The sequence below is a fragment of the Phaenicophaeus curvirostris genome, chromosome 2 (assembly GCF_032191515.1).
Source record: "Phaenicophaeus curvirostris isolate KB17595 chromosome 2, BPBGC_Pcur_1.0, whole genome shotgun sequence".
NCBI lineage: Eukaryota > Metazoa > Chordata > Aves > Cuculiformes > Cuculidae > Phaenicophaeus > Phaenicophaeus curvirostris.
The window spans coordinates 67692349-67706411 of record NC_091393.1 but is presented as its reverse complement, the minus strand read 5'-3'; the positions used below and the strand labels follow the sequence as shown (position 1 = coordinate 67706411).

General features: G+C 42.9%; 1 protein-coding gene across 5 annotated transcripts in view; it reads right to left on the bottom strand.

The window, feature by feature from the left end:
- RYR2 (ryanodine receptor 2) overlaps positions 1-5693 on the bottom strand; it is a 370828-nt gene extending 365135 nt beyond the window's left edge. For all 5 annotated transcript variants that reach the window (XM_069852347.1, XM_069852349.1, XM_069852348.1 and 2 more), the window contains exon 1: positions 5600-5693. In XM_069852347.1, the coding sequence (XP_069708448.1) occupies positions 5600-5647 (48 nt within the window). In that variant the 5' untranslated portion in view covers positions 5648-5693. The remainder of the gene's footprint in view (positions 1-5599) is intronic.
- Between the last annotated feature and the right edge of the window lie 8370 nt (positions 5694-14063).

The following is a 14063-nucleotide window of genomic DNA, read 5'->3' as shown; positions in this document are numbered from 1 at the left end:
TAACATATTTTGATAAACCCCTTTAAAGATAAGCAGAGTATGAAAAGCATCAATGGATTTTTTTAAAAAAAGAAGATAGAGAAAGGTTCTTTTTATTTTTCCCTATTCTGTTTCATTGAGAGATTCATATAACAATTCTCCTTATGTCTAGTTATTTTTTTCACAACAATCCTCAGATCTTGTTTTTCCAGGTTCATTTTGCATCCTCTAATTCTACAGAATCTTCATTCAGGACAGCATACGAGCACATTATTTTTAGTAAAATTTAATGTTATATTTATTGTTTAAATGCAGCCATAACAAGGAATATCTGAAACAGAAATGACTGTGAGATCACAGAATTCTTGTCCTTGAAATTTAAACATATTCAAGTCTTGGTTTCAGAATGAAGAAAAAATTTCTGCTATAAACTCCATTCTTTTATTATCTGAAGTATTAAATCTCAGCACTGAGTGAATTAAATATTTCGCATATCAAACATAAATTGTAAATAACATCTCACTTCGTTTAAGAGTATTTTTCTAGTGTTGGAAAGTACTCTTACACTTTTCTCTGACAGTCACACTCAGAAAAATTCAGTTCGTGTAGAAAGTAAAGCATCACAGAATATGTTTGCAAAAGATCCTATTTTACTGCAAGTTGCTAATGAAACAAATTATAAAAGCATTAGAAGGGGGCACACAATGGAATATCAGCATCCAAATCTTTAAAAAAAATACAAAAAGGAGACAATTACTTCAATGGACCTGGCGAAAATGTGCTGCTGACACTGATTACGTTTCTGATTTCTGACAGGCGTGGTAGTCTTCACTGTCTCAGAGGACAGTGAGAAAGACCATAACCCTGTCAGCCTTACTTTAGTGCGGCCTGGTGGTGTCTCCTACCAGATATATCTAAAAGACAACTTGCCTTTAATACAAGAGGCTCCACAACTCCAGAAAACCATACGTACTAGCATCAAGAACATCCCGACATCAAACAACTAATTTACACATATCTCATCAGTCTTAGGTACATACTGCTCCCAAAATTCTGGACACCTTCAGCAACTACAAGGGATAGTCATAAGCAGTATTTTGCTGAAATACTGCTATTGTTTTAATCCTGCCATCAGTTTACCACCCCCCTCTGCACAAAGGCCTTCCCTTATGGTGGTTCTGCACCACAAAAAACAAAGTCCTTGCATGTATGCATTATAGAAGCAGCCTACGCATTTTGCAAAAACATCTTCTGTTTTCTCCTGAAACTGATTTATTTTCACTCTGTTGAAATTACACATCCTAACAAATAAATAAATTTTTAAAAACACAAACAAAACCGGTCATTTCTGTATTAACTATAAATATTTTAGATTCTTAAATGTAAGCCTAAATACTGAGAGTTTATTTGGCACACATCTTTCCCCTTTCTAATATTTTAAAAAAAAAAATAATCCTCTACAGGGAAGAAGCCCTCCTCAGACACGCAACTACTTAATGCAAGAACAGGATACTTGATCCTCCTCACTGCTCTTGCCCAGCATGTGTACATTCAGTGGGAGACATCAGGAGAACATACATCCAAGCCTAACAAAAAGCTACACATAATACAAGGTCATCTCCACCTGGAATATTCAGCAAAGCAATGAGGGAGACCCCTGCCTGTCGAGCAGCATGTAACTCACAGACTATAGAAGATTTCCTTGAGGAGAACTGAACAGCACAGAGCAGAACTCCAGTCTGTCCAAAGTCACCTCAAACAATATAAGGACTTTCAGAAATCCAGGGCATTAGCATATTACATTCACCTCTCAGAAGTCACATATCCAGCTGAAATTGTTTCTAAAAGAAACAGAAATCCACTCTAGCAGCAAATTTGTAGGAGGAAATGCATGACGCCACCTTATCAAAAAATAAGAACGAAATAAAAGCAGCAAATAAAGAAGAGGAATCATTACAATAGGAATATGTGAAAAGGAAGGGAAAAAGAAATTACCTATCAATACATAGATGGCAAATACAAATTCAGTTTAGTAACTTAAGGCAAATAAATGAATTTAAGTGAAGAAAGTATCCTATTTTTCTTTGAGTTTTAAAAATAATATTTTGTATTGACATTCCAGAGTAAACTCTGAAGATGCTACAGTAATTTTGAAACATCAGAAAAAGAACCCGCAATTTTAGAAAGTTTACTGGGTCCTATCAAAAGAAAACAAACACGGTTTACATGTAGTAGGCCTACAGATGTCATCGTTAAGGTATTCAAAGCACGGAAAGCTTTACCACTTTTATAAGACAGTCTTTGAAAGATTCCGCTTTGCCTACTAAACCATTTAGGAATCCATCTGTCCCCAACTACTATCGTTATAAAAAAAAAAAATAACTAAGGAGACAAACTGTATTGATTATCAGGTAATATCCTGTCTTAAAGCAACTGACTTCTAAAGAATGTTCATAACTTTGTCAAAGTGGAAGGAAAAGAGGAGTAAAAATCACTGCTTACATATAACCAGAGATTAGAGATTCCAAACTCCAAAGGAAAAGGTTATTTCTCAGGTCTTTGTTATTTCACTATATGAAAAGCCTCCATCGTGCCTCAGCTTACTATTTTCAAGGTCATTTTACCACCAGTACAACATCCTGGTTAGACGACACTAAGCTGGGTGGAAGTGTCGATCTGGTGGAGGGTAGGGAGGCTCTGCAAAGGGATCTGAACAGGCTGGACCGCTGGGCAGAGTCCAATGGCATGAGGTTTAACAAGGCCAAAGGCCGGGTCCTGCACTTGGGGCACAACAACCCTGTGCAGTGCTACAGACTGGGAGAAGTCTGTCTAGAAAGCTGCCTGGAGGAGAGGGACCCGGGGGTGTTGGTTGTCAGCCAACTGAATATGAGCCAGCAGTGTGCCCAGGTGGCCAAGAAGGCCAATGGCATCTTCGCTTGTATCAGAAACGGCGTGACCAGCAGGTCCAGGGAGGTTCTTCTCCCTCTGTACTCGGCACTGGTGAGACCACTCCTCGAATCCTGTGTTCAGTTCTGGGCCCCTCACCACAAGAAGGATGTTGAGGCTCTGGAACGAGTCCAGAGAAGAGGAGGCTGAGGGGAGACCTCATTGCTCTCTATAACTACCTGAAAGGAGGTTGTAGAGAGGAGAGTGCTGGCCTCTTCTCCCAAGTGACAGGGGACAGGACAAGAGGGAATGGCCTCAAGCTCCACCAGGGGAGATTTAGGCTGGACACTAGGAAAAAATTCTTCACAGAAAGGGTCACTGGGCACTGGAACAGGCTGCCCAGGGAGGTGGTTGATTCACCTTCCCTGGAGGTGTTTAAGGCACGGGTGGACGAGGTGCTAAGGGGCATGGTTTAGTGTTTGATAGGAATGATTGGACTCGATGATCCGGTGGGTCTCTTCCAACCTGGATATTCTATGATACTAAGAAATGTTAAAGTCTTGTCTAAGGCTGCCTTTGCCAAATCTGTATTAAGCCTGACGCACATTATCAGGAGCACTGTTTTACATAACATGCTGCTGCTGTCAGGTGCTGTAGTTCAGCATCCCTGTCTACCAGCTGAGCAGTATTAGCATGCTCACTGCTTCTCTTTCCCTATTAAGCATTCAGATAACAGCCCTTCCCTGAGCTAAGCTTAACATTCCAGCCTGCAGCAAGACTGGCATTGTACAAGTCTTCCAAAAATGTTCACCAGTGAGAAGTACTAATAATAAAACTCTCATAAATTGGGATGACGAATATATCTTTCAAAGAAGTATTTGTCTTTAGATGTTAGACAACACTACAATAGAAGTCACATAACACTGGGAGGAAAAAAAAGTTAACAATCTTCATGCCAGTGTTGCGTAACAGCCGTACACCCTGTAAAACCAGATTTTCTAAGAATTCTCAAACAAATTAAAAAAAAAAAAATAATAGGAAGTATATTATGGTTTCTGATTGAAATAAACATGAGATGACTGAGATTCAGGATTCACATCACTGCAAACAGCATACGAATATGCTTCATGTACACTGTGTGGCTTGCTTTCCCCTCCTTTTTTAATATATTTTCTGAAGAAATGTTTATCCTGAACATTTTCTAAATCAGACTACTAAATAAAAAGGAAGCTAAGCTTTACTCTACAGTCTCAGTGGGTTTTAGCTCTACTTATCAAATGTCCGGGGAATTTTTCCTCCAACTGTGACAGGGTGTGCGTACGCCACCATTCAAACACCCCCATCTGCAAAACTTGCTAGGATTGCGCATATAAACAGAACTTGGGAGATGGCCCAGAAGATAAATAAAAGCATCGCTTGAAATAAAATAATCCAGAGAACTACAGAATGCAGCAGTCCTGATGCATTAATTAAACCGAGGGAAGAAACACTCTAGCGCCTTAACGTGCAGAAGTAAAGAAAAGATGCTCACACCAAAAAAAAAGAGCTCAGCGAGGAGAACGCCTGCAAGTTAGTGGGAATTTTGGTGGGGAGGGGGGGTGGGAGAAGTGATTTTTCCTCCCCCCCTCAATTCTATTTTTGCAGGAGTGAGATTGCAGGTTTTAAGGCGGGGAGGGCTGCTCGGCGGGGATCCGCAGTCCGCGCACACGGCGGCCAGGGAAGGCGGCGGGTCTCCCCGCCGCGCCGCCCCCGCTCCGGGGCGGGCACCGCAGCCTCCCCCGCGTATCCCGGCAGAGACAGCGGGGCCCTACGGCCCCTCCGGCCGCGGGGGGCAAGGGATGCCAGGGACGGGAGCCGGGGCTGCGGGAGCACGGGATGTTAGGGGCAGAGAAGAGAAGCTGGGGCTGCGGGAGCACAAGGTACAGGGACAGAGGCTGTTAGGGGGAAAGAAGAGAAGCTGGCATTGCGGGAGCACAAGATGCCAGGGAGAGAGGACGGGAGCTGGGGCTGCGGGAGCAGAGGCTGACAGGGAGAGAAGAGAAGCTGGGACTGCAGGAGCACCAGGCTGGCAGGGGAGAGGACGGGAGTTGGGGCTGCGGGAGCACAAGATGTATGGGGAGAGGATGGGAGCCGGGACTGCGGGAGCACAGGCTGTTAGGGCGAGAGAAGCCGGGACTGCGGGAGCACAGGCTGGCAGGGAGAGAGGACGGGAGCCGGGGCTGCGGGAGCAAGGGATGCCTGGGAGAAAGGACGGGAGCTGGGGCTTCAGGAGCACAGGCTGACAGAGAGAGAAGAGAAGCCGGGACTGCGGGAGCACCAGGTTGGCAGGGGAGAAGACGGGAGGTGGGTCTGAGGGACCACAAGATGCCAGGGAGACAGGACGGGAGCCGGGGCTGCGGGAGCACGGGATGCCAGGCAGAGAGGATGGGGGCCAGGGCTGCGGGAGCAGAGGCTGTTATGGGGAGAGAAGAAAAGGTAGGACTGCGGGAGCACCAGGCTGGCAGGCAGAGAGGACGGGAGCCGGGGCTGCGGGAGCCGGGGCTGCGGAGCCCTCCCGTTCAGGGCTCCCCGGGGCAGAGCGCACCTGCCCGGCCCCGTGCGGGTTCTCGGTGCCCCCCAGCCCTCAGCTCTTCCAGGGGCGAGCTCCGGGCGTGCCCCCCTCGCCCCGCAGCCCTTCGCCCGCCCTGCCCCACGCCAGCGCAGAGGTGGGGGGGGACGCAAACCCGGCGCTTACGGTTCGCAGGAACTGGATCTCGTCCTCGCCCTCGCCGCCCTCGGCCATGGCTCGCCCTGTCTGTCCCTCTCCCGGCGTCGCTCCCCGCGGGGCAGAGGCGGCGGGGCCGGCAGCCCCAGCCCGCGGCGAGCGGGGTGCGGGAGGCGCGCCTGCAGCAGGTCGGCGGCTCTGCCGGGGGGGGCGGGAGGCGATTAACCGCGGGAGGGGGCGGAGCCGCAGCCGCAGGTGACCCGCGCCCAGCGCCCCTCGCTGGCGGCGCCGCGGGCCCGGCGGGGCGGGACGGGCTGAGAGGCGTCTAGGGAGGGGGAGGGTTCACACGGCTTTGAGAGGGGTTTTCTGCCAGCCGACAGTGCTCGAGAATGATGGAATCGTAGAATGGTTTGGGTCGGAAGGGACCTTGAAGATCACCCGGTTCCAACCCCCCGCCACGGGCAGGGACACCTCCCACCAGCCCAGGCTGCCCAAGGCCCCATCCAACCCCGCCTTGAACACCCCCAGGGATGGGGCAGCCACAGCTTCCCTGGGAAACCTGTGCCAGGGCCTCACCACCCCCACTGTGAAGAAATTCTTCCTTATGTCTAGTCTAAATCTGCCCCTCTCCAGTTTACAGCCATTCTCCCTCATCCTACTGCCACAAGCCTTTGCAAACAGTCCCTCCCCAGCTTTCTTGTACACCACCTTCAGGTACTAGAAGGTCACTATAAGGTCTCCTCGAAGCCTTCTCTTCTCCAGGCTGAACAACCCGAACTCTCTCAGCCTGTCCGGAGGTTGAGAAGAGGAAGAGATTGAATGCACAGCACGGCTTCACCAGGTGTTGGCCTCTATGAGTAAGCTTAATCCAGGCTGACTGAAAGGCTTGAAATTTTAATTTACTTGAAGGGTAGCTACCATGAGTTTACCATGAGCTGAATCAGAGTGTTGCCATGGGACAGCTCATCTTTCCTGAGCATCCATGCAGTCTGTGCCTTGCCAAGGACACGTTGATTCCAGCAGCGAGGAAACTAGGCCTCCAGCACGAAGAAGTTTGGCAGCACAAGAGCTGCAAGAAATGTAATGTCAACAGCTCTCTGGAACAGATACATGTCTGCTGGTGTGATGCAGTGGTCATGAGGTGAAGGCAGTAGAACAGCTTAAAAAAATAGCATAGTGAGCATTGGATCATTGACAGGGTGAAATGCGTGAGGAATATATGACTGCAGAAGGCTTTTGAAGGACAGAAACCAGTAAACATCATGAAATCACAATAATTTTGGTAAACAGAGTATGTGGCTAGCATCACAGGAGGTGTGGTCTTTCTTGAGAAGCCATATCCATAATCTGCAACTTTACCGTGTTTGTGGACATTGTGAAAAAGTAATAATAAAAACTTCTGAGATTTTATCATTACTTTTAGCACTAGAAAACCTGTTCGTCTGTGAGACTGGAACTTGTTAGAGTAGCCAAAACCCATAAGATCTCCAGAACAAATTGTATATGAGTAGTTAATACAGAGGTTCTCAAAGTGAACTCCAGAGTTATGATAGGTTAAGCATTTCCTTTATAATTTCCTGTTTTCAGTTGCTATTGATTTCAAGAGACTTCTTTTACCTCTCAAACTTACTCTGGACTGAGAATATTTTTTCTAAGTACAACAAAAGTATGGAAGATATTTTTTCATATGGTTACAATATTTAAACCTCTTAAATATCCCTTCCTCCAGATTATTTAGATTGAGAGATATTTCTTGAAACAGATTGCCATTATGAGAAAAACTACTGAGTTTGGATAACTTTAAAAGATTACGTTTCATGAAGGTACACCGAAGAAATATAATTGCACTTTATAGCACTTACAAAGCAAGTCAGCTCCAACACAAGAATTTGCAAGTGGATTTAAAGTGGATATGGATTTAAAGCTCAGCTCACATAGGCTTACAGGACCAATGTCTTGCCTAGGTAATAGCACACCCAGAACACTTTCCATCATGCTTAGAAGGTGAGTAGTGGATTAGTTGCCTGCTTTATTTGTTGCATGTAAAGCAAGGACATTGTAAAGAAAAGAAAGGAATAAAACCCTATAAATAGCCCACTATAACATCAGTGGCTGAAACACTTTGTACAGTTTTCAGTACAACATTATGACATAATGAAAGTTGTTCCAAGAACTGATGATGCTTGATTTCTTACAGGCTTTGAGTTCATAATTAGGTTCCTTGGTATTTAGCAAGGTGCAAACCCCAGCTAAAACTTCTATATGCTAAGGCAGTAATGTTTCTTTAACATGCAGATTTGTTGATGTGTAATATGAGCGAAAAGTATGCTGCAGTCTTTCAAACAGCAGGTAATACGCTTTGGTGTCTTCTCTACTCATTAATCCATTGTCAATGAAATGGCTACAAGCACATATGATGCTATTAGTCCTCTGTTAAATTGTTGGAATTTCCCAGTTAGTTACTATGCAGTAACAGAGGGCTACACCTACACCTCAGTGTAGTACACTACACCTGGCTATATAATTTCACTTGTTTATGAAACAAAGTTAAAAGTAGTAAAGAGAAAATATTCTTCTGGAAACTTTATTAACAGGGTTATAAAGATTAAATGTAGTTGGAAGCACAGCTTCTTGTTAAATTATTCATCAACGACAAATATTCATATGTGCATACGCCATACACATAGAATGTTATATCCATACATGTGCAAAATGCATATTAAATATAGTTATAAAATATACATTAAATATAGTTACAAAATACATCAAGCGCACACACCAAAATGCCTGAAAAAGCTAAGTAAATTCCTGATGGACAAAGCTTTGACTTCCTATACATTACCTGTCCACACCAATCAGCTACAATATATGTGCCTCTCCCCTTCCCACTCCAACACAGGCTTACTGTACTCACGTGAAAAGATCAAGAATGCTTTCAAATTATTCAGGATATTGGACTTATGTTTTAAAAGGAATGCACTTTGGCTGATGTGAGGTTTTAATCAGTAGTTATGCTTAACTGCATTGTATAATTAAAAATGACTGATTTTTTTAAGTGGAAATGACATAGTATCTATCATAACAGGAAGTAGCATCAAGTTTGCAAATTGCTTCTTAGATTAACTACTGGGAAAATTAAAAGAATAAATCTCCTCCATGACTGGTTTTTGCAGGTGGAATTCAGTGGAATTGTGTATGTTTGTGGGGTGTGGAAGAATAGGACACTTCACTACAGGACTGCCAGTCCCAAAGTTCAAGATGCCAGTCGACCCCAAAGCAATTAACTTTGTGTTCCCCACTCTTATTTGCTCATTTTCAATTTACATTACATCTGACTATGCCCACTGTTTACCACAAGTCTGAAGATCTTCTGTCACCAAGCGACAACTGCGCTTTCCACAGAAAAGTGCAGAAAAAAACAGTTTCTGCTTCTGCCAAAATAATCCCATACTGATTTGGGAAGTTAAAGCTTTTTTTTTTTAACACAGCCTCTGAAGATTAACAAGAAGTTTTGGTAAGAAAATTGTCATTTCCTTGCAGCTCTAATTTATGCTTTGTTAGCTAACTACTTGTCTTATGAAATACTTGTAATATGTCTGCTCCTTTTTCATCCAACCTAGAAGCAGTCTTTCAATCTTTCAGTCCAAAAGTGATTATGTTGCCTGCTGTTTATCATGTACTGTTCCTTTTGTTGCCTCATTCTTGATATGTTCTTAAAATCCCATTTGAAATCTATCCACCCCCATGGACATTTGTAATTGTCACTATGACAGATATTTTACTTAGTGGATTTTGCCTTTGGACAGCAAGGACTTGCTCCTGCTACACTAGTTTATCAAGGCAGCAGCACTGTAAGGATTCATAGTATGCTCTTACCAATTTTCACCAAAACCAGGTTTCTTGTTGTGATGCAGAGGCAGTACAGCGGCATCAGTGCAACAGTGCTTCTGAGGCACCCCAGCAGGATTCTGAAATGAACAGAAAATTCTTATTGTAAGAATTTTAGCACTTTAATTTCATAATTTTTAATCACTTAAATTAGGAAACTTATTGTGATGTTAGAAGTTGCATAGATATCACAGAATCACAGAATGACCTGTATTGGAAGGGACTCACAAGGATCACCAAGTCCAACTCCTGCCCCTGTGTAGGGCAACTCCAACATTCACACTGCATGTCTGATGGTGTTGTCCAAATGCTTCTTGAATTTTGTCAGGCTTGGCACCATGACTGCTTCCCTGGGGAGCCTGTTCCAGTGCTCCACCACCCTCTGAGAAAAGAACTTTTTCCAAATATCCAACCTAAGCCTCCCCTGGCACATCTTCCCAACATTAGCTCGGGTCCTATAATTGGTCACCAGAGAGAAGAACTCAGTGCCTGCTCCTCCTCCTTCCCTTGTGAGGCAGCAGGAAACTGCTATGCAGTCCCCACTCACTCTCGTCTTCCCCAGGCTGAACAGACCAAGTAACTTTAGCCACTCTTAACGCAACTTCCACACTAGACCCTTCACCAACTTTGTGGTCCTCCTCTGGACACTCTCCAGTTGCTTGATATCCTTTTTATACTGCAGTGCCCAACACTGCACAGAATACTCAAGGTGGGGCCGCACCAGTACAGAGTAGAGGAGGACAATCGCATCCTTCGACCAGCTAGCAGTGCTGTGCTTGATGCACCCCAGGACACAGTTGGCCCTCTTCAACAAGAACCTCTGAAATTCCTTTCCACAGGACTGCCCTCCAGCCTCTCACTCCACAGTCTGTATGTATAGCCAGGGTTGTGTGTCCCAGGTGTGAAACTCAGCACTTGCTCTTGTTAAACTTCATGTGGCTGGTGATTGCCCAGATCTCCAATTTTTCTAGATCCCTCTGCAGGGCTTCTTTGCCCTCAAGACTGTCAGCAGCTCTCCCCAGGTTTCATATCATCAGCAAACTTGGTTAGTAAAACTTTGAGTCCTGCATCCAGGTCTTTAGTGCAGAAGAGTACTGGCCCGAAGATGGATCCCTGTGGAACCCCGCTAGTGACTGATCTCCAGCCCAATGTGACCCCATTCACTATGACCCTTTGAGCCTGACCTATCGGCCAACTGTTCACCCACTGCATTATGCGTTTATCCAGCTGTATGCTGAACATCTTGTTCAGGAGGATACTGTGAGAGGCAGTATCAGAAGCCTCGCTGAAATGCAGAAAGATTATGTCAAATGGCTTTCTGGTTTCTGTGCAGACACTCAAAGTAATAATTTATGTGAAACAAACAATGTTTGCTGTCTGTAATAATAACAACAAGTATTGTAAACATTCAGTGTACAGTAACATAAAGAGAACTCCCTCTTTGTTATCGTCTAGCAGAATATACTACCACACCATTTTTCTCTTCTTAGAAGCGCAGAATAAGATAATGCCAATAGCAATTTAATGGGGCAGATACTATCCTTTCTTCCTCACACTGTTCTGTCTTACAGCATGTCAGACTTTTCAGCCAGATATCAATCTTGAAAACATGTTATTCCAAGTGGTGTAAAACTAGAGAGATTGCATCTCCTATCACATATCATAAATCAACACCACTGTGGTCAATGGATTGGAAGGAGTATAAAATCTATGCCAGTTCAGGTCCCAACTGTGACTTGAAAACAGGAATAGAATTAGTAGACCCAATTCCACATTGAATTTAAAATGAGATTTTATTGCAGATCAGCAGAGTTTGAGGAGGCATAATAATACTTAAGACCATGTAGTTATATGCTTATCATTATCACCCCAGAGTTCAATAATATGCTGCATTTTCTTTAGTTAGTGCTTATCATGAACACATAAAATACAGTATAAATGTTAATTGCATGTCTGGCATTAAGTGTATGTCTTGTACTCTGTATACAGCATGTGTACAAGAATTCGCATAGGAATACAGTGTTTAAATAAGATCCAGACAATGAAGCTTTTCCACTTTTATGAGAACTTTGGGTTTAAGTGAAAGCAAAACCCATTACATGTTATTTAATTACAGAAAAAGTCTTCCAAAAAAAAGCATTTTGCATTTGGACATGTACCATCATTTTCTAAGACCTTTTCTCTTACTTTGCCTTCTGTTGTCAGCTGCAGGTTCTGAACCCATGCGTAATTGTAGTCTGGAACATGGTTTTGTCAAAGACTGGAAATCTATGCTTCTCCTCTTGACCAGGAAACTTTCACTTTCTGAAGCATCCTTCCTAGCAAAGCTCTAAGATTTTAATTTCTGGGTTTTGTTCCTGTGTGTGGAATTATAAACATTAATGAGGAGCTATAGATGTTGTGGTTTAGGTTTTGGGGGGTAATAGATTGCCTAGGTTTTCATGTTTCTGTCTTCTTGGGAGTTCTTATTGCTCTTTTAATCTTTTTCTAATGTACTTTCTGATAAATTCACTGGAAGATGTTGGGAGAGACAGACCCTAAAGAAACAGTTTTTTGAAAGCATTTTTTCCTTTGGGCTGTTGGGAGGAGTTAATATGTTGTGTTTCTACATATGGTTGGTATACAGTAAAAGAGCAACAAAATACCACCTTCAAAACAGAAATTCCTGGTTTTCTAGGTCTCGTAACAGGCTATGTCAAATATAATTATATACTAGTACTACATGGATATATATATATAGGGGTATGCTGCACTCTCTTAATTTTTTCACAAATGGAGATGCATTCCTGCTTTCTTCAGCATGTGTTCTTGCAATTGAAATTCTATCTATATTCAGCCAACAATGAGGAAGCAATAGGAAGGTAATTGTAATTTTATTAATAATTTATTTTAAAAATACTTCCATCTCAAAAATCAATGCAGTTGCAAATAGACACAATCAGTTTTGTGAGGTGTTTCAAAATCTTGCCAAGTAAGCATCTAGATATTTGGTGTTCCTGATTTATTCTGAAGGAGTTAATATTTGAGGACCTACATAACTCCCTGGAACAAAGAAAGGGAAATCTCTCCTTCTTATTCTGAATGTCCAGAAATTTGCTCTATAGTTTTCCAACAGAGACCTACATAACATATAAAACCAGAAGAATTTCATCTCCTGTCCCTACAAGACAAACTTGCTGTGAAGTCTAATTGTGTGATGTTTAACAAATCTAGTCATCTTTCTAAAGTAACAGACAGATTTCTGGGAGAAATTTTAGTAGACACAGTGCTGCTCTGTAACTTGAGGAATGCAAATAATTGTTAATTTGCCTATCTCAAAACAAACTTGTCTGAGAAGGCAGTTCTTTCACACTTTCGTTTTCAAAATTGCAGTGATACAGCAGACTTGCATTTTCTTCTAAGGAGAAAAGAACAATTTTTTTCATGGCTGCCGAGACAACCAATTGTACGTAGTGGGGAACAGGACAAGGATTGACAGCACAAATGCCAGGAACAGTGTGAAATTTCTGCTATGAGAAAATGAACTCTCTGCACTACAGGTATTAATCAGATACAAGCCACCAAAGGTGAAAGTTGTTGGCAGGTTCTGTGGAAGTGACCAATAATTCTTGTGTCTACAGAGAAAATGAAAAGAATATTACTTCTATGGGGAAATATTTGCATTATTTCAAATGGTTATGAATTAGTGATAAAAGAAATTGGTAGTCAACGCAAAACTCAGTTAGACTGACTGTTCTCCAATTTAAGAGCCATTATGCCAGCTGTTGACATTTTTCTCATAAATATTATCAGAGATGATTATGTATAAGCCTGAAGAAGCTGCCAGACTAAAAGGAAAGAAAGAGGATAAGGTGGAGGAAGAGAAGGAGGAAACTTTTATGGTCTTTCAATTGTAAATAATAAACCTGCTAGCCATAAGGACCTGAAAGGACGTTGTAGAGAGGAGGGTGCTGGCCTCTTCTTCCAAGTGACAGGGGACAGGACAAGAGGGAATGGCCTCAAGCTCCACCAGGGGAGGTTTAGGCTAGACGTTAGGAAAAAATTCTTCACAGAAAGGGTCATTGGGCACTGGAACAGGCTGCCCAGGGAGGTGGTTGATTCACCTTCCCTGGAGGTGTTTAAGGCACGGGTGGATGAGGTGCTGAGGGATATGGTTTAGTGTTTGATGGGAACGGTTGGACTCAATGATCCGGTGGGTCTCTTCCAACCTGGTTATTCTGTGATTCTGTGATTCTGTGATAATATACCTAGATCCTAATTTTCACCTTTCACCTGCTGCTAGTACACTTCTTAAAGTGTATCACAACATGAAGTCCAAGACTTAAATATTCACACAAGACACCACCAAGAACTGAAACTTAAATCTTGGATCCATAGCTAATCATAATGCAAAGATCTCATTTGAATTGTGACTATGACAACACGAGTACAGGATTACAGTTGTTACCAGGCAAACTGTTCACTGTGAAAAAATGATTAATTTAGCTTTTTTGAGTCAAAAAAGTGTGTGCAAAGTGATTCGCTAACATATTTGTTATTCATGATTGTTAAGAAAAATTCAGGCCATAGTTTTAAGAGTTAGACACTTGGCTTTTACCTTAGAATG